General features: G+C 36.6%; 3 protein-coding genes across 8 annotated transcripts; all 3 read right to left on the bottom strand.

Moving 5' to 3' along the window:
- Positions 1-1,325: 1,325 nt before the first annotated feature.
- LOC118035211 (pleckstrin homology domain-containing protein 1) lies at positions 1,326-1,960 on the bottom strand. Its single transcript, XM_035040730.2, has one exon. It carries the CDS (start codon positions 1,895-1,897, stop codon positions 1,466-1,468), a length of 432 nt encoding a protein of 143 aa, XP_034896621.1. The 5' UTR covers positions 1,898-1,960; the 3' UTR covers positions 1,326-1,465.
- Positions 1,961-9,957: 7,997 nt separating this feature from the next.
- Positions 9,958-13,545, bottom strand: LOC118035212 (probable NAD(P)H dehydrogenase (quinone) FQR1-like 3). 3 transcript variants are annotated; one of them, XM_035040731.2, is made up of 5 exons: positions 13,389-13,545; positions 12,387-12,472; positions 12,221-12,314; positions 11,782-12,047; positions 9,958-10,332 (listed from the first exon to the last, which is right to left on the bottom strand). In XM_035040731.2, the coding sequence occupies exons 2-5, from the start codon at positions 12,410-12,412 to the stop codon at positions 10,107-10,109; spliced, it is 612 nt and encodes a 203-aa protein (XP_034896622.1). In that variant the 5' UTR covers positions 12,413-12,472; positions 13,389-13,545; the 3' UTR covers positions 9,958-10,106. The 3 variants fall into 3 exon arrangements, with proteins under 3 accessions (XP_034896622.1, XP_034896623.1, XP_073267373.1); XM_035040732.2 differs by having other exon boundaries at positions 13,261-13,392; XM_073411272.1 differs by lacking the exon at positions 13,389-13,545 and having other exon boundaries at positions 12,387-13,134.
- Positions 13,546-14,235: 690 nt separating this feature from the next.
- On the bottom strand, positions 14,236-20,826 carry LOC118035213 (anthranilate synthase alpha subunit 2, chloroplastic). 4 transcript variants are annotated; one of them, XM_035040733.2, is made up of 11 exons: positions 20,538-20,826; positions 18,059-18,243; positions 17,790-17,979; positions 17,250-17,401; positions 16,728-16,843; positions 16,385-16,631; positions 16,242-16,298; positions 16,001-16,153; positions 15,738-15,818; positions 15,401-15,487; positions 14,236-15,026 (listed from the first exon to the last, which is right to left on the bottom strand). In XM_035040733.2, the coding sequence occupies exons 1-11, from the start codon at positions 20,764-20,766 to the stop codon at positions 14,703-14,705; spliced, it is 1,821 nt and encodes a 606-aa protein (XP_034896624.1). In that variant the 5' UTR covers positions 20,767-20,826; the 3' UTR covers positions 14,236-14,702. The 4 variants fall into 4 exon arrangements, with proteins under 4 accessions (XP_034896624.1, XP_073267607.1, XP_073267608.1 ...); XM_073411506.1 differs by having other exon boundaries at positions 17,790-17,968; positions 20,538-20,679; XM_073411507.1 differs by lacking the exon at positions 20,538-20,826 and adding an exon at positions 18,362-20,458 and having other exon boundaries at positions 17,790-17,968.
- Between the last annotated feature and the right edge of the window lie 507 nt (positions 20,827-21,333).

Genomic DNA, 21,333 nt, shown 5'->3' with positions numbered 1-21,333 from the left:
CTTTAAAGAAGCATTAGCATGCATGTTTTTTTTTTGTGAAACCCAAGATTCTTTATCCATGTTTTAAAACTCGAACTAACCCAACAAGTTAACTTGAAACTTAGCCGACCCAAAGCCTAGATCAGTCCATATTTTTCCTGCCATCTTTGTTATAATTCTCATGTGCCAGTGCCCGATCAAGAAGTAACCCAAACAAAGTTCTACAACAGAAATTTTGCACTTTTATCTTAATTCATAACCGCATGAAGTGGATATCTCATGATTCAAAACCAACTCCTGTGACAGTGAGCTCAAAACTTCTCTCATCACACCAATGACCACTCTGCTTGCATTGCAACTCAGAAAACAAAGTCAAAAGCATCCCCTTTGACTCGTTATATTTCTCTAGGATTTAAAAATTATGTTTAATGATTATCGCACACATCTAATCTTAAGAACTATCATGTCCAATGTTGAATCACACAAAGCCAACAGGACAAATGATGCAGCAACAAAGTGGATCCATTCAATCGGGCAACAAGCCTAGTGGGACTGAAACTGAATTCTAGCAACAAAACAAAACTGTTGTGCTTGAGAGTTGGGGTTGTTCTTGCTGCTAAGGTCTGAGCTAAGGCGAGAAGAACACATCAGAGTATGCAGGTGGATGAGTTTAGATGTAAAACATACCAGAGCTAAAGCATATGTTTTAAATATCAGATTTGTTCACCTAAAGCTTAGTGTTTCGAACGAACACAGTTTCCTAAACCCTTCCCAAGAAGCTGAATTCCCACCTGATCCCCATGACAACTACACAAAGAATTTCAAGGATCTAACTGAACCAGTAATATTAATGGACTGAAGTATCCAACTGCGTTTTGAAGAACTAAGAAGTTCATCATCAATCTGCATAATCTGACCTACTTGGCCAAAACATATAATTTGACAGGAACCAAACTCCAATCTCTTGTAATCTATTTCATTTCTTCTGATTTTAAACCGAAATCTCGCTAAAGCCCTACAGCCTTAATGTGTATAATAACAATATACCAAATCCCTTCACAAAATCCCCAACACAAAAAGAAAAATCTATTGCTTTCCCGTAAAGTAACTGGAAATGCGGGCTCTTTTTAATGAATGAACAGATTCCACAACCCTTCATTCTCAATCAAGCACGAATATTAAAAAATCAAGAAGAATAAAACATTTATCAAAACCCCAAATGTAAATTCCTTCGAACTGAGTTTTCTAACAGTCAACTATCCACCTGATTATTGCAATCAAGCAACAAAGTTAAATCACAAAATAAGCAAGCAGATTCAATTACAAAACATCAAAATCTCCAAAAATTAAACGAACAAACACTCAGATTAAACTATAAGAAAAGCACAAGATTCATCATTACATACACAACAGCAGGAGCAACAAAAACAAACATAGTATTTAGTTACCTTTTTTTTTTTTAATTGATACAAGAAAAACAGGTTGATCAGCGAGTGCTGTCATAATCAACAATCTCAGAATCAGTAACAGACCGTGAGTGTTGAACAATTGACCTCCCAATCGAATTGATCCACTCCTCTTTCTCTTTCTCCGAATCTGCTATAAAATACATTGTTTCTTGGCTCGTTGAAAGCTCAAAAGCATAAGGTTTGTTAAGCACATCCTCTGCACCTTTCACGGTCAAGCACTTGCCCACTGGGACCACCCCGCGTGGAATTGACCCTCGCGTCACGCTTCTCTCCTTGAACCAGAGAAGTTTCCCTTGTTTGAGAACGAACCAGCGACGTCGCCAGGTTTTTATGTAGTCTCCTTGCTTTGTTAGCCAACCGGACCGTTCCGGGTCTGACCAGAACTCGATGTTTCTGTAATCATCCGGGTTCGGGTCTTGACCCGTTAAGGATCGCAAGATGGACTCCATTTTCTTTTGGAATTGGAGGAGATGGAGATGTGATTCTGTTTGACTGTTTGTCCTCGTATGATTGTTGTTTATTTGTCAAAGGTGGCTGAGATAAAACGAGGTCGTTTTTATTTTATTTTATTATCTTTATCTTTTTTTAGGAGATATTTTTTTATTTTATTCGAATCGTATCCATGCCAAGGAGATATAAGGGTCGTTTTTAATTATTTTTAAATCGGTGGAGTGTTGCTGATTGATGAGATTACTATTCCAATGCTATTTTCTCCAATGTGATTTTTTTTTTCAAATTTAGTTTTATTAGATGGGAGCAATTAATTCACAGTTAATAAGAGTTAAAAATTGACCCTTAGAGCTGTAAAAAGTAAAAGTAAAAGTAAAAGTAAAAGTAAAAATAAAAATAGTTCAGCTGTAAAATGGTAAAAAGTCAAGATATAAAAATCTTAGGATTAACACTTTTCTAGCATCGTCTCAAGATGTAATATATATATATATATTGGGACTGAAAAATTGTGTTTGTGGTATCTAAGAGTACATTTTACACAGGTGTAGTTTTTGCAATTATAATTTTAAAATATATATATTTGATTAAAATTACTGTAAAATAAATTTTTATATAAAAAATAAAAATAAAATTGTAAAACTACAGTTTTCAGAAGCCAAAAGTCTTACGTTTATTATTATTCTCATGACTATATATAGCCATGCAGCAAGTGATGGTTATAACAGAATAACCGAATAACAGACTAGGAAACTGTTGGCTAACAAACTAACGAAAATAGAAAACAGAAATGATGAGTCGGCAGCTAATGCTGAGTCATCAGCTACGTTTTGTTAACATTCCTTCCCTTAAACTTAAGATATCAATTTCAGTTTACTTCTGGATCTTCACAGACACCCATCAACATGCGCAGCCTCTCAAAAACAATTCGTGGCAATGGTTTGGTTATGATATCAGCTAATTGATCTTGAGAGCGACAATGCAGCAGAGTTACCACTTTATCACGAATTAAGTCACGAAGAAAGTGGAAGCGAACATCAATATGCTTGCTTCTACCATGCATGACTGGATTTTTGGAGAGTTTAATAGTAGAACTATTATCACAGTATACTATCGTAGTTCCAGCAGAGGTATGATTGAGTTTTTCCAACATTCTTCTCAACCACACAGCCTGACAAGCACAAGAGGCAGCAACAATGAACTCGGCTTCAGTGGTGGAGAGTGTGACAACAGGTTGTTTCTTTGATGACCAAGATACAGCTCCAGAACTTAATACAAATAGGAAACCTGATGTGCTTTTTCTGTCCTCCAAATCTCCTGCGTAATCGCTGTCGGTGTAGGCAAGTAGTTCTGTATTGCCACTTGATTTATAAAGGATGCCATATGCGAGAGTCCCCTTGATATAACGAAGTACTCTCTTGACTGCTTGAAGATGGATTTCTGTAGGATGTGCTAGATTTCGACTGAGCAGATTCACAACAAACATAATGTCAGGTCTAGTGGATGTTAAATACATCAGACTACCTATCATTTGCATGTACTGAGTGCTGTTGATTGTCATGCCCCTAGAATTTGTAACTAGCTTGAATCCTGGAACTATAGGATTAGATACAACATTGCACCCAGCCATATTAAATCATTCCAACACCTCCTGAGCATATTTCCTTTGACAAATGAAAATACCATCAGCTCGTTGCAGTATTTCTAAACCAAGAAAATACCGCATTCTGCCCAGATCTGTCATATCAAATTCCTTCAGCATGGAACATTTGAAGGAGATGAACAATGTTTCATCATTTCCAGTAAAGATGAGGTCATCTACATACAGACATACAAGCAATAAGAAGGTACCGTTTGATGCTTTCTTGATGAACAAAGTGTGTTTATAGGGACACTTCTCAAATCCTTCCTTCAGAAAATAGGCTTCAATGCTGCTGTACCATGCTCGTGGAGCTTGTTTCAACCCATACAATGCTCTTCGTAAGCGATACACTTTGTTTTCTTCTCCTTTAACTACATAACCAGGGGGTTGTTCAACATACACCTCCTCATTCAACTCACCATGAAGAAAAGCAGACTTGACATCTAACTGGAATAAAGACCACCCTTTTTTAGCAGCTAGAGCAAGTATTAGTCGTATCGTGTCCATGCGAGCCACAGGAGCAAATACCTCTGTGTAATCGATGCCATGTCGTTGCGTGTATCCTTTGGCAATGAGACGAGCTTTATATTTATCGACTTCTCCATGTTCATTTAGCTTAGTTTTATATATCCATTTTACTCCAACAATTGTTGCGCCATGAGGAAGATTTGTGAGATCCCATGTGTTGTTTTTCTTGATAGAATCAATTTCAGTCTCCATTGCACATCTCCATTTATTGCTACGAGCTGCATCTTCATAAGATAAAGGATCTGCATCAACAAATAGAGCAAAATCACCTTGATGATCTTCATCAGACAAACCTTCCCCGCTGTCATAGTTTTGTAACCATGATGGTGGTTGTCGTGAACGTCTCACAGCAGGACTGGGAACATTGTCAATCTCAGCATTTGTATGTGCATTGATTGTTTGATGCTGCTCTAAATCTCCTTCTGGACCGTCACCATGATGATCAATATTAGTGGATCCACTTGTACTGCCAACATGATAATCACCATTAGCAAATCCACTTGCATTATCTTTGGCATGACAATTCTTAGCAGGGATATCATTGTTGTTTACAGCTTCATTCTGGCCACTGTCAGTGTTTATGTCTTCGTCCCCCCATTCAAGAGATGCATGAATCGCTGCTGCATGATCTTCACTCCAGGGCCAGCTATCCTCCTCTTTAAAGATAACATCACGACTAATAATTATCTTGTGAGAAAGAGGGTCATATAGGCGGTAAGCCTTGGATTCCTTGCTAACTCCCAGCAGAACACATTTTAAGCTTTTACTATCCAACTTTGTTCGTTTGTTGTCTGGGATATGAGCATAAGAGACACACCCAAATACTCGAAAATGTGCAACAGATGGTTTTGTGCCACTCCATGCCTCCTCTGGTGTCTTGTTACGCACTGCAAATGTGGGGCTTCGGTTAAGAACATGCACTGCCCAGTTTACAGCCTCCGGCCAAAATGTTTTGGGAACCTGCCTACTAGTGAGCAAGTTGCGAACCATGTTCATAATTGTGCGATTTTTCCTCTCTGCCACGCCATTTTGCTGAGGAGTAAAGGTTGCAGTGAGTTGGCGATGGATGCCATTGGTTGTGCAGAACTCAGAGAATTTGTTTGATGTGAATTCCCTACCCCTGTCAGTACGTAATCCCCTGATGCTGATGCCAACTTCTTTTTCAATCTTTATCTTGAACAGCTGGAAACGTTTGAAGGCAGCTGACTTCTCTGTCAAGAAAAACACCCAAAGTTTCCTGCTACAGTCATCAATAAAGGTTAGAAGATACCGTTGGTGACTGTTGGAGATAGGAGAAATTGGTCCACATATATCTGCATGGAGCAGTTGAAGAGGCTGAGATGCTCGCCACATACTTTCTCGTGGAAATGAGTTTCTGTGTTGTTTGCCCAGTACACAGTCCTCACATGGTAGTGTAGAACATCTCAGCTGTGGCAATCCATGAACCATCTGCTTTTGTTGTAGAGTTTGTAGGCCACTAAAGCTCAAATGACCATACCGATAGTGCCAAAGATAATCCAAATTCTGTTTTGGAGTAAGAAAGCAGTTCTGATCATGAAGTTGGATCTTTGCTAGAAGAACAAACATTCTGTTAAGAGTCATGGCTGTTTCGATGATGAGTCCTCTCTCAGGGTGATACACTTTGCACTTATTGTATCGAAACAGAATGGCCAAGCCTTTTTCCTGCAATTGGCCAATGCTCAGTAGGTTGTTTTTCAAGTCAGGAATATAGAATACCTCTGAGATCACTTGTGGAATGTTGTTCACTTGCAGATGAATGCGGCCCTTTCCCATTACATCAATGCTGGAGTTGTCCCCTAGCTTAACTGTTTTGCGAAAACTCTTATCCAATTCTGCAAAGAAGTCCTTGTTTCCAGACATGTGATTGCTGTATCCTGAATCCAGGAACCATGTTGTCTCGTCAGGTGCTTTCTCAATATGCACCATTAGAAGTAACTTCATTGTGCATTCATCTATTTCAATAGACTCAAGTTCTCTGCATTCATCCAATTCAAGGGATTCAAATTCTTTCTCAATATGTGCCATTAGAAGTAACTCCATTATGCATTCATCTATTTCAACAGACTCAGGTTCTCTGCATTCATCCACTTCAAGGGATTCAGATTCTGAGCAGAAATCCTTATACTCCATTTTCTCTGTATTGTCAACATAAGCCATTAATAATAATGGTTCATTGGTTTTAACATAATAAGCTTGTGAATCCCTTTCTTTGCTCTTCTTTGGGCATTCATGCTTGAAATGGCCAAGATCATGGCAGTAGAAACATTCAACAAGGGATTTATCAAAGCCTTGCCTCCCACGACCACGTCCCCTTCCATGAAAGGTGTTGCTGCTACGAACAAATGTGCTGCTGTTACTGTTATGAGTAATCTTCAGTGCTTGCTCTTCCACAACATGACTGTGCATGCGCTGCTCATGAACCAACAGACTGCTTTGTAATTCATCAATGGACATGGTATCCAAATCTTTGGATTCCTCAATGGAGCAGACTACGTAATCAAATTTTGAAGTCATGGATCGCAGGATCTTTTCAATGACAGTAACATCATTCAATGTTTCACCAAGAAACCTCAGTTTGTTAGTGATAGTGAGGGTGTGGGAAAAATAATCAGAGACGGTCTCACCGTCCTTCATGTGGAGGATTTCAAAATCCTTGCGCAAAGCCTGTAGCTGTGCACGTTTTACTCTTGCATTTCCTTGGAACTTTTTCTTCATAGAATCCCAGATTCCCTTTGAAGTTCCTTTATCCAAGATAGTCTTAAGAATTGAACGATCGATGGCTTGAAAAAGATAATTCTTTGCTCGCAAATCTTTCAATCTTTGATCTGCTATCATTTTTTGTTGTTCTTCTGAGAGGTTGGTATCATCTGCTGCAACAGAAACACCGGTCTCGACTACTTGCCAGTATTCCTTGGATCGGAGGAAGTTTTCCATCAGCATGCTCCAGTGATCTTAGTGTCCTACGAAGCGAGGAATTGCTGGTTGAACAAAACTGCCATCGCTTGTCATCTTAGTTGCTGCTATAAGATGTTTAAAGAGAGAAGGCAGTAAAGGCTCTGATACCAAATGTGAACTACAGTTTTCAGAAGCCAAAAGTCTTACGTTTATTATTATTCTCATGACTATATATAGCCATGCAGCAAGTGATGGTTATAACAGAATAACCGAATAACAGACTAGGAAACTGTTGGCTAACAAACTAACAGAAATAGAAAACAAAAATGATGAGTCAGCAGCTAATGCTGAGTCATCAGCTACGTTTTGTTAGCATAAATAACATGTTTTTATTAATGAATCATGATTATATGTAGAGTTTAGTATTAAAAAACAAAATCTATATAATAACCAAATAATTTTTCTATATAGTTGGGAAAAAAAAGTTATTATAATATCAATCACATTTTAAGAAGGTGTTTTATGATTGAACTTTAATTTTGTAATTTTTAATTTTTTTTATTTCAAATTAAATTTTTATGTGCTATATAAATAATAAAATTTAAAAATTAAAATAAATATTATTTGAATATATTAAAAAAAATTAAAAATAAGCAATCACCACCAAAGTCAAATTACTTTTCAAGGTTTCTACAAAAAACGTCAGCAAATCAACCATTGCCTGCCATGAATGATCAAAGCAGGGAATCGGCTTGTTTTCTTGTGTTACTTTCATCATTCTTATTAAAATAATATTTTTTTATTTTTTAAAAATTACTTTTTAAAATTAACATATTAAAATAATTTAAAATATATAAAAAATTATTTTTTAACCAATATTTTTAAAAAAAAAAAAACACTGATTGACCCGCGCTATTATATGTCATTGACTAGGGACGGGCATGCGTTTCCTTTTTCTCTTGCATCAACTGAACTTTATATGAATTTTCGTTGGAAAAGAGTGGTCCCTACTGGAAGGTTCATGTCTAAACTAAACTAGTAGGTGTAGACTTCTCGTGCACCTTGGCGAGGAAAAAACAAAATGTTTAGGCAACAAAAAATAATAATAGTGAAGCAATAAGAATACTTATATTAAAGAACTCCAGATCCTATAACTCTAGCTAGATATAGGAAGCAGCCAGAATCAACCAAGGAGAAAAAAAACATATTAAAATCATAGTTTTTAAACCAATCTTATAATTAACTTGATATAATAATAAAATTAGGGGTTAGATAAATTGACCTGATAAGGTCAAAATAAAAAGAATTTCACTCACTTGAAGTTTTTTGCTATTATCTCTCCGATAAAACTCCAAAAGCCGGTCGATTTACAGGATCTTCAGCTAACCAAAGTAATCTCTTGTGTGTATATCTTTTCAAGATTTGTAATTAGTGCTAAATTAAGTAATTTACCGAGCAAATAAGTAATTGAAATGAAGCCAAAGGCTATCATCAAATCCAAGTGATGGTGTCGTGATGATGGATTCGTTATTGCAGAGTACGTCGTCTTCTTTTTCAACCGCCATGCCAACACGACTCCAGATCACACACGACGGTTATGCTGCTGAGGGTGACAGCTTCGATGAACCAAGCCACAAAGAGGGAGCGAAATTCTTTTTTTCCACCACTTATTTCAACCTTTTTTTTTGCGTGCACTGTACTTTCTTTTTTGTCTTTACAGTTTTTTATTTTTGTTCCAAGCCACAAAAACACTTGTTTTCTTTCTCTCTTATCCTTCATCCCCAAGATCCCTGCTTGGCTAACGTGCGCCACTTCCTTAATCTCTCTACTCTGCCACCTCCACGACAAACACAACAAACCCACTATTCCATTTTCTCTCTAATCTTCCCCACTCTTCACCTTTAAAATCCTTCATTTGCAAACTTGCGTTGATCTTCACCACAAAAATAGAAGCGGATTTAAAAGTATAGTTGTAATTATTTTTTATTTAAAAATAATATTTTTTATTTTAGTTTTTAAAAATTATTTTTGATATTTGTGTATTAAAATAATCTAAAAAATATCAAAAAATATTAATCTAAAAATAATTTTTTTTTTTAAAAAAAAAAAAACACTTTAAAAAGCACATAAAAAACCCACATCCATGTCCACACCAATCAAAACCGGATCATCATCACCACCACAAGATCTAACTCCCCTCCAAATAACTGCTCAACAAACTCTCCCTGCATTGCCAACACATCCATCCACCAACCCATGGCGTGATTTTCACCATGATATGGCTTTGTAGATTAAAGAGTTTAGGTTTTCTGTCTTCATGTTGTAAGTGTTTGACAGTAAATGATTAAAACAATGGCGTTTTGCTTTTATATATATATATATTATATAAAACAATTGGTCTTATCTGAGTTTTACTCGGGTCTTATGGGTTTTTTGATCGACCCCACCAAGCTGAGTAGGGTTTTAAATCTATAATTAAAATGCAAAGACTTGGGGAAAAAAAAAACCCTGTTCTAGATAGCCTCATGTCCCCTATTTATATTGGACAGAATTAATTATAACGTTTTTTTAATTAATTTAAAAAATGTTTAAAACTTGAACATAGATGTTTATGACTTTAAACAGTCTAGTTACTAAACAAAAGAAATTGTTGAGAACTAAGATGAATTTCTCATGTTAAATATTTATATTAAAAGAAAATTCTTAACTCGAAATTTGAATGGTTCCCATATTTGAACTGGTCTCCCTTGTGATCATTAATCATGTTTTTAAACCGAATTTCTAACATTAAACGTGTGAAATAGAGTTGTGAGGATCAACAATAATACGAGGGGTTAAAACCATCGGTGATATCACACACGGATTACGACTTGCAGCATTTACCATGGAGCAAGATACCATTTTGCTTCCAGTTCCTTATATCCATTTTCTTGGTGAGATGAATTCACAGATCAAAGTTTAATTCCCAGAAAGATATTCAAGAAAAGATAACGTTGATGGAACAAGTAACACATACTTCTCTCTTGCATCAAGCGTCTTCTTTCATTAAACTTCAGTGAAATGATCATTTGGATCATTATCAGTTTTTACAACATTTTGAAGATGTTCTAGTTTGCTCGGGGAGGCTAACCTTTGAGCTTCTTCGTTATTTCAGAAACATACTTCCCCTGGTAAAAGGCCTGTCGGAGTTCTAATTCAGAGGGTTGACGGCTCCCGTCCGCTGCAAAAGTTCCAGCACCATAAGAAGACCCACCTTTCACTTCACCCATCTCAAACATGCCACTGCCGAAGGTGTAACCCAGAGGAACAAAAAGCATACCATGGTGTGCTAACTGCGTTATGGCTGTAAATCTGCAAACAGGAGGTGAACAAACAATCAAGAGACCGTCAGCTTTTCACAGCAAGTGGGAGATCACAGGACATCGTATCAGAATAAAGATCAACATCATCAGAATGAAGATCAAGTCCTTCATGTTTGAACTTCCATATATTCAGCAACAACTAAACTTATCTTTATCTTTCCTTGTAACTTATCCTTCTCTGTAACTTATCTTTCCTTGTAACCAGGCTTGAATTAGTTTCTCGTAGACCTATATGTACAGCTTGATTGATCAATAAAAGTGTAGAACAACATTGTAGAAAACATTTCTTCTATCACATCATATGCACGCATGAATATGGAATAAAAAATGAAAAACAATAACTAAGAACATACATTTACTAAAACATGCCAGTTTCATACTAAATCTAATTATTCATCAAGACAATGATAGGAGGAGCAGTGCAGGATAAATTGTACGAGCAGGAAGACAAGCGAACTTCCAAATTTCCTTTCCTTCCATTCTATTCAAGCAATTTTGTCCACTGTTTTGGCAGCATTTCTTTGCTGCAGAGCTCAATGGAAACAATCCTTTTTCCTCTTTTTTTGATGGTTGAATGGAAAAGCTGCTCCTAGAGTGAGATGGACAAACCGACCTCTCAGCAAGATTTGATAACAAGAAAAAAGGTCTTTCTTACTTCTCATGCCTCTCATGTTGACAAAGAGGATGAGGAAAAACAAGCACACGGGGCAACGGGATGAAATTGCTCAGCATTCAATGACATTGCATCTATCATTGAATGCTTAGAACATGTTAAAATTGATTAAGATTAAAAAAAAAAAAGTTATAAAGAATGAGTTTTTATTCTTTGTAGCTGAAAGAGCGAATTTGACTCTGGTTGGTTATTATTTTTTCACAGATTAAAGTTGCCATTTTGAGTTTCTAAAAGAAATATCAGAGGGCAGTGAGCATGGATTATTCCATGCCAATTCATTTCTCAATAAGAGTTGCCTTTTCTGTCTGTAACTGAACTAGCAGCTGCTGCACTATCTCTCAGAAGGCGTTAGACTACTTCAGCATGCTTTAATGATTCGGTATCTATTGCTATCATTGCTACAAGCCTGGTTATAAGTTAGCCATCAATGTTCTACATAAAACCTGCACTCCTTCAATGCCTTAAGGAGTGTTGTTGTGTATCTTTCCTTAAACTTTACCATTGCCTCCTGGATCTTTAAAAGCATCCTATCTATGTTTTAACATAACCTATCTAAAGCTTGCAATTATTGACTTTGCATCTCATATTCAATTATGATATCAATTATTCCACAAACTCCTAATTCGCTCCTCTTACCCTGCAGCTATGAGTGAGGAAAAATTTACCACAGAATCCTAAGCTTCTATAAGCTTAGTCATGCTAAAATTTATAAAGTCATAACAAAAAAGGTTCCGAGAGTAGAGGCTGAAGAATGAATAGACTCACGCAGCAAGTTCCTGGCCTCCACCATGGAAACCAGTACTCCAGAAGAATCCAGCAGGTTTCCCAGCAAGAGCTTGGGTTGCCCATAGCTCATGGGTGGCATCAAAGAAGGCTTTGAATTGGGATGCCATCACACCAAAACGAGAAGGAAAACCAAAGAGAAAACCATCAGCCTCCAAAAGTTGTTCTGGCAGAATAACTGGTACATCATCTGCTTTAGGATTGGCCTTCACCTTGTTCAATATCGAGTTGGAAAGTGTCTCAGGTACCTGTTCCATGCCACCAAGTGAAATTTGTTGAGTATCTTATGAGTCTAATCTTCAACCCCCAACACGTTCACTCACACACACAGACACACGAGAATTTGAAGGCTGCTTCCTCTTGTTCACAAGTTTTCATTCCCTTCTAGCATTAACTGATCCTCATATACTACAGAATTTACCTGCCAAAGTGTTGCTTCAACACCCTGAACTGCATTAGCTCCTCGCTGGATTTCTCGTGCCATAATCTCTACATGTCCATGTAAGGAGTAAAACCTGGAAAAAATGGAAAACTTAACATCCAAACTCGTAGTAGCTAATGCACAACAAGGAAGGGGGAGAACTTACACTATGTAGATCTTTGTGGTCCCCATAGCTAAGTTGTAGACAAAGAGTATAATCCTAATTTACCAGCTACTGCCACGCCCGCTCCTCTGGATAAAGGCAACACACATTTTGTAACACGTTAACAAGTTGAAATATGTCTTCTGTCACAAACAATGGCAATAAAATGGCTCATGAATTGCACGGAACCCATTTGTAATCGGAATGGAGAGGTGAAATCGGGACTGCAGTCTATCTACCACTTCATCAATACTTGAATTGAGCTGCCTCACATCACTCACAAAACCAAAAAGCATATACCCATCATTCTGTAAATTCCATTCTTTCACTCTAATCGAAATTCAACGTGATTAGAACACAACTAGCTATTCCAAGACACCGATTTTATAGCACGCATACGAGGATGGTCAAGATCACTACAAGGTTGATGTTGAAATCAATAGCTTTAACTGACAACATAAACACAATCAACCATTAAAAACAAGGAGAAAGGGACCTAAAGAGCGGGTTTAAAAAAATCAAATTGAGAGCCAGAACTCCAAGTCAATCCTGTTTATCAGCAACCAGGTCATCGTATACCAATAGAATCACTCGATTCGGTTGAAGAACAGACTCCAGTATCTTTTTTTTGGCTGTTAAGAATCAACCGATTCTCAAAAAAAAATATTTAAGAAGATGACTATTAGTAATTGGATTGGCTAGTTCAAGAGATTTTTCTCCAATTATAATTACATGCTATACCCCACCAGGCAATAAACATTTACCTTCAAAAATGAAATAGTCAAAAGCACAAAGTTGGATTCTTGTTTTCCACATAGAAAAAGGTCAGCTATTGAATGATAAAATTACAGCAATCAAGTGAAACAAAAAACATAACCTTATAGCACATAGGCACAGGAAAGAGTCATTTCATCTACGTGAAACTTGATAAAATTAAATTGCAGCTACGTAATCTAAATATTTATATAAGCAAAGGGAAAATATAAGAGATGATATATATGTGACCTTAAGAAGAAGCGATTGCCATGAAAATGCAGAGAGCAGATATAGAGAGTATCGAATGAAGCGTCTTTTAAAGCTTTTCCTGTACGTAGTTGTCGACTTCTTGTGTGTTGTAAAACGAGTGTGGTGTTGCGTGGCGTGACAAGCCAAAGATTCATCATCATCATCATCATATATATATATTTTGCGGACTAAAAAAAAAACAGCCACTTGTCTCATGAATCTTCTTCCTTTTTCTCTCTTTTTTTCCCCAACAAGACCGTCTTTAGTTTGCTACTTGCTTGGGGTGATTAGTGTTATTATAGATATTTTTTAAAGTGTTTTTTTTTAAATATATTTAAAATAATAATTTTTTAAAAATTATTTAAAAAAATTATTTGTAATATTAGCATATTAAAATATTTAAAAATATAAAAATTAATTTTTTTATTTATAAAAAACCGTTTAGAATATAATTTCAAAAATGCAAATTACACTGCACAGCCCACGTGACAACGTTACCAAAAATTTATATGCTATCAATTTTGATAGCAACTGCAAGCTATTTGAGGTAAATGAGGGTGGGTGGGCGGTTGAGTTTTTCTTCTGTTTATTAAAATGACGTGGGACCGTGACAGCGCTATTGTTTGGTAATTATGTTTTAAATAAATTTTGAAAATTTTTATTTATTTTTATTTAAAATTAAATTTTAATATTTTTTTATAACCATAATAATATCAAAAATATTTTTTAAAAATTATTTTAATACATTTTTAAATAAAAAAATATTTTAAAAAACAACTACTACCACACTTTTAAACTATTCCACAGTAGTGGTAGCTACGTTATTTTATCTGGAGGCTACAGGACGTCCAAAATAATGCACCTGACGAAATCCAGTGCCTTTGATCAATTTAAGAAGAATAAAATTGGTGTTGTGTATCAACAATTTGACCCTGTGGTCAACTTGAAATGAGCAAGTAAAAATACCCCGAAGACGAGCACGACCGTGGAAACAAGAAGCTAACGATGAACACTGACGAACACGGCAGCGACGCGGCCTACGCCCCCATCTATCAACAACACAGTTTGGTCCTTTTGGTTGAAGCTGCAGAAACCGGGAACCGGGCTATTCAGTATCTGGCCGCTTTGAAAAATCAGATTCTTGTTGCCTTTATCAGATTTTCCAGTCCCCACTGTATAATCTGACAGAATTATAGTTTCCTCATTTAACCAAAAAAGAAGAAGAAAAACACTCAAGTCAGTACTCGCACAGATACTACACAGCACATTTCCTTTGAATATAGAAATATTGCAACACAAGCTACAAATTTTAAATCATTTCTTGAGAAATGCTGACTCTGCAAGATCAATGGCACGAGCAAGTGCGGCTGCTTTGTTCTCACACTCTCTCTGCTCGTCTGCAGGATCACTGTCAGCCACAATTCCAGCCCCGGCTTGGAGGTGAGCTACCCATTCTCGACGAGTGTTCACATCCTTGTATGAATACATTGTATCATAACGAGTACTGGTGGGGAAGACAATAGTCCTAAGAGCAAGGGCAATGTCCATGTCACCGGAAAATGAAATGCCTCCAAATCCACCACTGTAAGGCCCTCGTCTGGTCACTTCCAGCTGATCGATCAATTCCATCGCTTTCACCTACATTCCACCAGAGTTGATAGCGAGAACAAAGAACAATCAACCAGCGTGAAGGCTTAAAGTCAAATTTCCTTTCAAGTCAAACCGAGTGCTTTTATGCGAGTCTATAAGTAACTTCTAAATGTACTTTTCAAAGTATTTTTTTCATTAAAAATATATTTATATATTTTTTTTTTTTAAAAATTTATTTTTAATGTCAGCACACTAACATGATATGAAAACATAAAAAGAATAATTTTAAACAAAACAAATGAATTTTAGCAAACCTCTGTTTCAGTTGCACTCCAAAACAGGATCGAAGCTTGAATTGAAGAGACATCAGCAAAAAGAACATAGATGCAGATATAAGCAGAGGAAAGCTGATTTATATATACCTTTGGTGCTCCGCTAACAGTACCAACAGGCAGTGCAGCGCGCAACACATCCCATCTAGTTAAATTATCAAGCAACTCTCCAGTGACCTATAAAGATGAATCAATTAAATGAAAAGGGCTTTACAAAAGAAATGAAGATCCCTACAGTCACCAATAAAAACAAAGAAATGAACTGGCCAGTCTTTTTATTTAGCTAGAACCAACTTCATTTAATTCAGTTTTTATGCATTAACAGGAATAGCTGATTCATCAAAATGACCTATAAAACATATAGAAGATAACATGTAGATCTACTTACTGCCACCTGCAATCATAGAATGTGATGAGAGATACATACTGTTGAGCTGATGTGCATAACATGGGAATATCGTTCAATATTCATGAGCTTCTCAACCTTCACAGAACCAGGTTTGGAGACCTGCATGAAGGACCAGTCTTCAGCACTGATTTATTGGCACAAGTATAAAATTTTAAGAAAACATTCAGAAACTGCTGCCATGGCTCATTAAATGGAGCATTAAAGAATACTATTCACACAATTGCATATTCATTTTCTAGTTCATTAACACATTCCATGCATGTAAATTAACAAGAACCAACCTTGCCCACATCATTCCTCCCCAAGTCAACAAGCATAATGTGCTCTGCACATTGCTTTTGATCATTCAAAAGCTCCTTTTCCAACATTAGATCTTCTTTAGGGGTCTTTCCTCTCCTAACAGTCCCAGCAAGGGGTCGGTTTGTAATCTTCTCCTGTCAACAAACATCAAATTCAAGTGAGAAACAAGAAAGATACAGAAAAACAACTGTGATTATTCATCGCATTGTCAGTAAGAAATACCTTCTTCACACGTGTAAGAATTTCAGGACTAGAAGCAACCAGTATACATCCTCTAGCCTGATCACAAGAAAAGCAAACAAATGTCAGATTTTAAAATTGTCAGAAATCTTGGAACAAATGGTTTTAAGGGAAGGAGAACAAACTTGTAAATATGTCATGTATGGACTTGGATTGACAACCCTCAAAGCTCTGTAAATTTCAAAAGGATCTGCAAATGTCCGACGTTCAAAACGCTGACTTAATACAATCTGGAAAATATCACCAGCCAAAATATGGTCCTTTGCCTGTAACACTGCATCCTTGTATTCTTCACTCGTCATGTTTGAATTCTCCAATTTAGGGCCAAAAAGACGAGTGAACAACTTTATTGAACCTGCAGGTAGCCTTGGTCTGAAATTGAGAATTGAGCCTGAGATTTTAATCTTGAACTTGTACCCTTAGAGGAAAATATAGCATGGCAGAACAAGTGAGAAAAGGATTACTCACGGAGCAATATCATGCACTCTTGATAAGATACTTTCCAGTCGATTCATTCCATCCTCATAGGCCTCCTTGACAGAAGAAAATCGGTCTAATTGCACCCAGTGAATCACACAAGCTTTCTGAGGTCAAGAATATTACAAAATTAATAAAAGAAGAAAAGTATTACCAGATAAACTATCAAATTAGACATAATGAAATTTATAATAAAAAAATGACATGTTGCCAGTTTTTTTCTTTTTAATTATGCTTTATGATGGACATACATGCTTTGTTCCCTGAATTCTGTAATTGAAGTGTAAATATAATTTACTTGGATCCACAAGTTCTTACATCTTAGTGCAAGAAAACATAGAGTGCAAAATTTGGGTCAGAAACGAAGCTTCACCATGAGAAATTGCATTTCATTCAAATGAAAGAAAGGCTCAAATTAAAGAAGAGAAGACACCACAAACATGGAGTTATAAGCAAAATATATGGAAAAAAAGACATGGGCCCTGGATCAGTTTAAAAGCAATATACAATCACCTTTTCCACGTGATCAAATACAATCACATCATCATAAAGGCCTAAGTGGACATCGGGGAGATTCCTATCATCGGGTGGGGCACCAGAGAAAGGCAGCTTTTTCTTCTCTACATACCGCACTGTGTCATATGAGAAATAGCCTACCCATCCACCTATTCAAGAAAGGAGCATATCAACATACTATCACCCTTAGAATAAAGTCAACATAATTTCAAGGCTAAATTAGAGAGGACAACAAGAAAAAAAAATTCATGGACGTTATACTCTTTGAAGCATAAAATTTCTCCAGAGAGAACACCTACAACATGCAGAGAAATATATAGACAGGACTCTATCAAAAAAATTCTCCTTGATTTGTTCCAGACTTAAGGAAAATGTAAAGAAGCATGAACAATGAACAATACTTCAAGTGCATAAATACAAATGTATCCAAGGCAATTTCGACAAGTTATCCTTCCTGCAAACCAAAACAAGACCAAAGATATACATTGAAATGGAAGATTACAGCACATCAAGGAGATAATTATCAACTTATCTTACCGCAAAATGCTTCTGGAAGCTCGTCAATAAGTTGAGGTTTCCAGCCCTCCATGATTTTTCTAGGAACCTCCATTGGATCCTCCACAATCTCCTCCATCCGACGACCTTCATAATGGTCCATTATTGTAACCATGTTCTCTTTAGCTACAATCTCCATTCTTGGTTGAGCTCCTACGAAACTATATCGCCCCTAACACAAATATAAGGACTGAAATTACATAAAAATGCATTTTGACACGTATAAAAACAGCAAAAGTTGAAGGTCATACAACTGTGGAAGCATCCAAGCCAGGCTCAACTGACTCAAACAAAAAGCTTGGAGCATCTCTATCATCTTCCCTAACCAGACATCGGTAAGCAAGCACTGGAGTTAGGTGATCTGAGAATATATATCGGTATAGAGGAATTAAATTCCCATTCTTTGAAGCTTCTTGAAATCTTGCTGCTTGGTTATCTGAAAAAAAAAAATCAAACAAAATACTTAGCACTCGCTTTTTATTTTTATTTTTTTGAAGAAAAATGGTGATGATACATTAACTCAATAAATAACTAGTACAGTGAGTAGTCGGTACATCGGTACATTGTTGAGTATGGAAAACTGGATGAACTTTCATCCAATTAATACAATCAGTTATTAGCTTGCCTAGCCAAAAGATGAGCAGCTCTGCTGCTGGAACCAGGAGCAAGGATAATGTGCAATGAAGACACCTTCTGAGAATAACACAAATATCCTTACAAATCACAGAGACCACACAAAATCTTCCAATGAATGAGCCTTGACCGCCTTGCATGGATGACTTGAATCAGATTCAAGGATTAGATCTAGAAAACCACAACCTGCAGCAAAACCAAATCCTCCTTAACAGAACAAGCCTCAATAACAGATGGACCCAAGACAGAGGCTTTTATGAAGTGACCTTCCTTCCATAAGTTCACATTGTAATTTCTTAAAAAAAAAAACACCACCACCTCCACTTCTGCTAGACTTGAAAACAGCATCATCGACATTTATCTTCTTATAAGGATCTGAATGAGGCTGCCAACACTGGACAGCAGATAAATGATTCCTTACTGATTGAGAGTGAAACAGTACCGTTCAATGAAACTCAGCAAGATAAGAAGCTGTGGCTGTCATGGTGGATGGAGGGGTCTTTGACAGGTTTGACATGGAGTAAATTATTTTGATTCCCCCAAATAACCCAAAAGATTAAAAAAAAATATTCCAACAAAACCTGAATCTGCAGGAAGAGTTACAGTAAATCAAGAGCATAAAAATGAGCAGGCACCCTCCCCAGAGATGAAACCAATCAAGTAGCTCTTGCATGACCACATTCAAAAGACGCATGCACAAGGGACTCGTATGCTATTCCACACAGGCTACAACAAGAACCAACATTAATACCCTTCCCGCGTAAAGCTTATACTGTTGGAAGATTACCATGACAAAACCTCCATAAGAAAAGTTTGATCTTGTTAGGCAGCTACAAATCCCAAAATCTTCTCAATAGAAAAAGCTCGATTACCTTCCCCTGTGCACCATACACAAACACATATCGATGCATGATAGACACTACTCACAGTGAAGATGCCTTTGGAATTATGAGCTTGCACCATCTTCCTCACATTGTGTGCTCATAGGGATTTGACAAATTATAACAGCTTTGTGAAGTGAGATAATTGGTCTTATCAGGTAGAGATCCCACACATTCCCAAACATCTAATTTTTTCACTGGGGAAACCGCTTTAAAATACTAAGGATTTAGCAACTATCGATCCTCCAGAATCCAAATATTGCATCCATTACCAATCCCCCAAATCAAACCAGCTTCAAGAGCCTGATGACTTGTACTCCTTAAGTGTCCAGGATTTGCAATTAACAATTATGCACGAGAAAAATATTTTCTTGGAACCCAAACACACAGTGGAAAGGGTTTGTCAAAATCCTCCACCCTTGATTGGCTAAAAGCCTCAAATCAAAAAGTTTTCCAAATCCCTGTAACCCAAGCCGCCACCTTTTCTGGGGTACAAGGTGTCTCCCCTGACAGCCATAGATGTCCCTAGCATCTGAATTTGGCCCTTACCATAATTTATCAAAGGAGAAAACAAGACCAGGGCCCACCCAAATTCTCATGCACAAGAAAATGAAGAAATATATGCAAGCCAATGAATTAATGCATGCAGACACATGGTGTGTAGACAGCATATTTTGAGTTACGAGAAGCCTTGCCTTAAGACCTTTAGGTTTCTGAGAAAATAGTAACAAAAAGAAGATACAGGGACCACTGGTTATTTGATTTTCCACATCCTGTACTCTCTTTACTAGGACCTAAGTACTCGTGGTTCACTCAGCATTGCAAAATTGGATTTTGATCAAATTAAAAATCAATAAATTTTATTCTCTTTTGAAGCCCCGGCAACTTTAAGCAAACAGAGTGTCTAATTGAAATTTTTTATTTATCTTCTTTTCTATTGCCAAGATTAATGTCTCAGCAACCAAACAGAACTTACATTGACATAATCGACTAAGCTAGCATATAAACTTTAACTTGTGTTGAGAAAACCAACTTGACATGAAACAAACATACCGAAGTTTCCAATCCCATTCCTTTCCTTCATTTCTTGACAACCAAGCAGTACAATTCATTGTCTTTTCCACTTTGTATTATTTTGTTCACGACACAACAACAACAACACAAAAAATAAGCTAAAAGGAACACAATTCAGAAAGTGAAAATGAGAATAAAGTACCAAGTGTTGAAGCTGAGCATTTTAAAGTGCAGCCACGCGAGCTTGAACCAACAAGATCAAGGGACCTTGAGCTTGATCTTGAAAGTCTAACGTTGAAATTAACAGAGGAAGCTGCAGGCAAGCGGAAACTTAGCGGAAGCAGACGATGAGTGACGGCTAGGGTTTTGTCCATGGTCTTCAAAGAGAATTTGTTAGGGAGAGAAAAGGGAAACTGAGAGACTTCGCACATTGCGGCAGAGAGAGCTCAAAGTACTGTGCGTGTTAATGCGACTGCGCCCTTCTTCTATATTTGATTTCGCTAGCAAGTTTTGAATTAACACATGTGAGCGTTCCTCGTGAAAGAAAGGCTAAAACAAACTTCCTTAATTTTGGGCTACTATTTACATATAGTTTGGGTGAGTTTTGGGCTTGTCTAGATTTGGTGAAAAAGAAAACCCTAATTATGGTAGCCCATTAAAATGGGCTAAAAGTTTACCCTAAATCATGGTAATAATGAGAATCAAATGTGCCTCCTAATTTCATGTAGGAAATAATTTTTTTATGTCCTTAATGTTTTTTATGGTATCTGTCTCGACATGGCCGGAATGGAAAATTAAAATTGAAATTTATTGAATTTTTCTAAGATTATGAATACTACTAATTATATTTAAATTGATATATTATCTCCTTTCAAAATTAAAGCTATATGTCCATTGACGAAAAAGAAAAAAGCAAAGGCTTCATTTTTTTTTTATGGAAAATAACTTGTTTTTCAAAATACTATTTTAAATATATATATATATATAATATATATTAT

This window comes from Populus alba, chromosome 9 (genome assembly GCF_005239225.2).
Source record: "Populus alba chromosome 9, ASM523922v2, whole genome shotgun sequence".
Taxonomy (NCBI): domain Eukaryota; kingdom Viridiplantae; phylum Streptophyta; class Magnoliopsida; order Malpighiales; family Salicaceae; genus Populus; species Populus alba.
The sequence above is the reverse complement of the archived record's forward strand: the minus strand, read 5'-3'. Positions and strand labels throughout refer to the sequence as shown.

What these genes read in the sequence shown, in the direction of transcription:
- LOC118035212 (XM_035040731.2), bottom strand. Translation starts at nt 12,412, where the DNA reads ATGGGGACCACAAAGATCTACATAGT. An exon ending in ACCACAAAGATCTACATAGT is followed by an intron (nt 12,315 to 12,386) that starts GTAAGTTCTCCC and finishes CATTTTTTCCAG; the next exon opens with GTTTTACTCCTTACATGGAC. An exon ending in TTGAAGCAACACTTTGGCAG is followed by an intron (nt 12,048 to 12,220) that starts GTAAATTCTGTA and finishes GGCATGGAACAG; the next exon opens with GTACCTGAGACACTTTCCAA.
- LOC118035213 (XM_035040733.2), bottom strand. Translation starts at nt 20,766, where the DNA reads ATGTGCGAAGTCTCTCAGTTTCCCTTTTCTCTCCCTAACAAATTCTCT. An exon ending in ATGCTCAGCTTCAACACTTG is followed by an intron (nt 18,244 to 20,537) that starts GTACTTTATTCT and finishes TTTTTTTTTCAG; the next exon opens with ATAACCAAGCAGCAAGATTT. An exon ending in GCTTGGATGCTTCCACAGTT is followed by an intron (nt 17,980 to 18,058) that starts GTATGACCTTCA and finishes TATTTGTGTTAG; the next exon opens with GGGCGATATAGTTTCGTAGG.
- LOC118035211 (XM_035040730.2), bottom strand. Translation starts at nt 1,897, where the DNA reads ATGGAGTCCATCTTGCGATCCTTAACGGGTCAAGACCCGAACCCGGAT.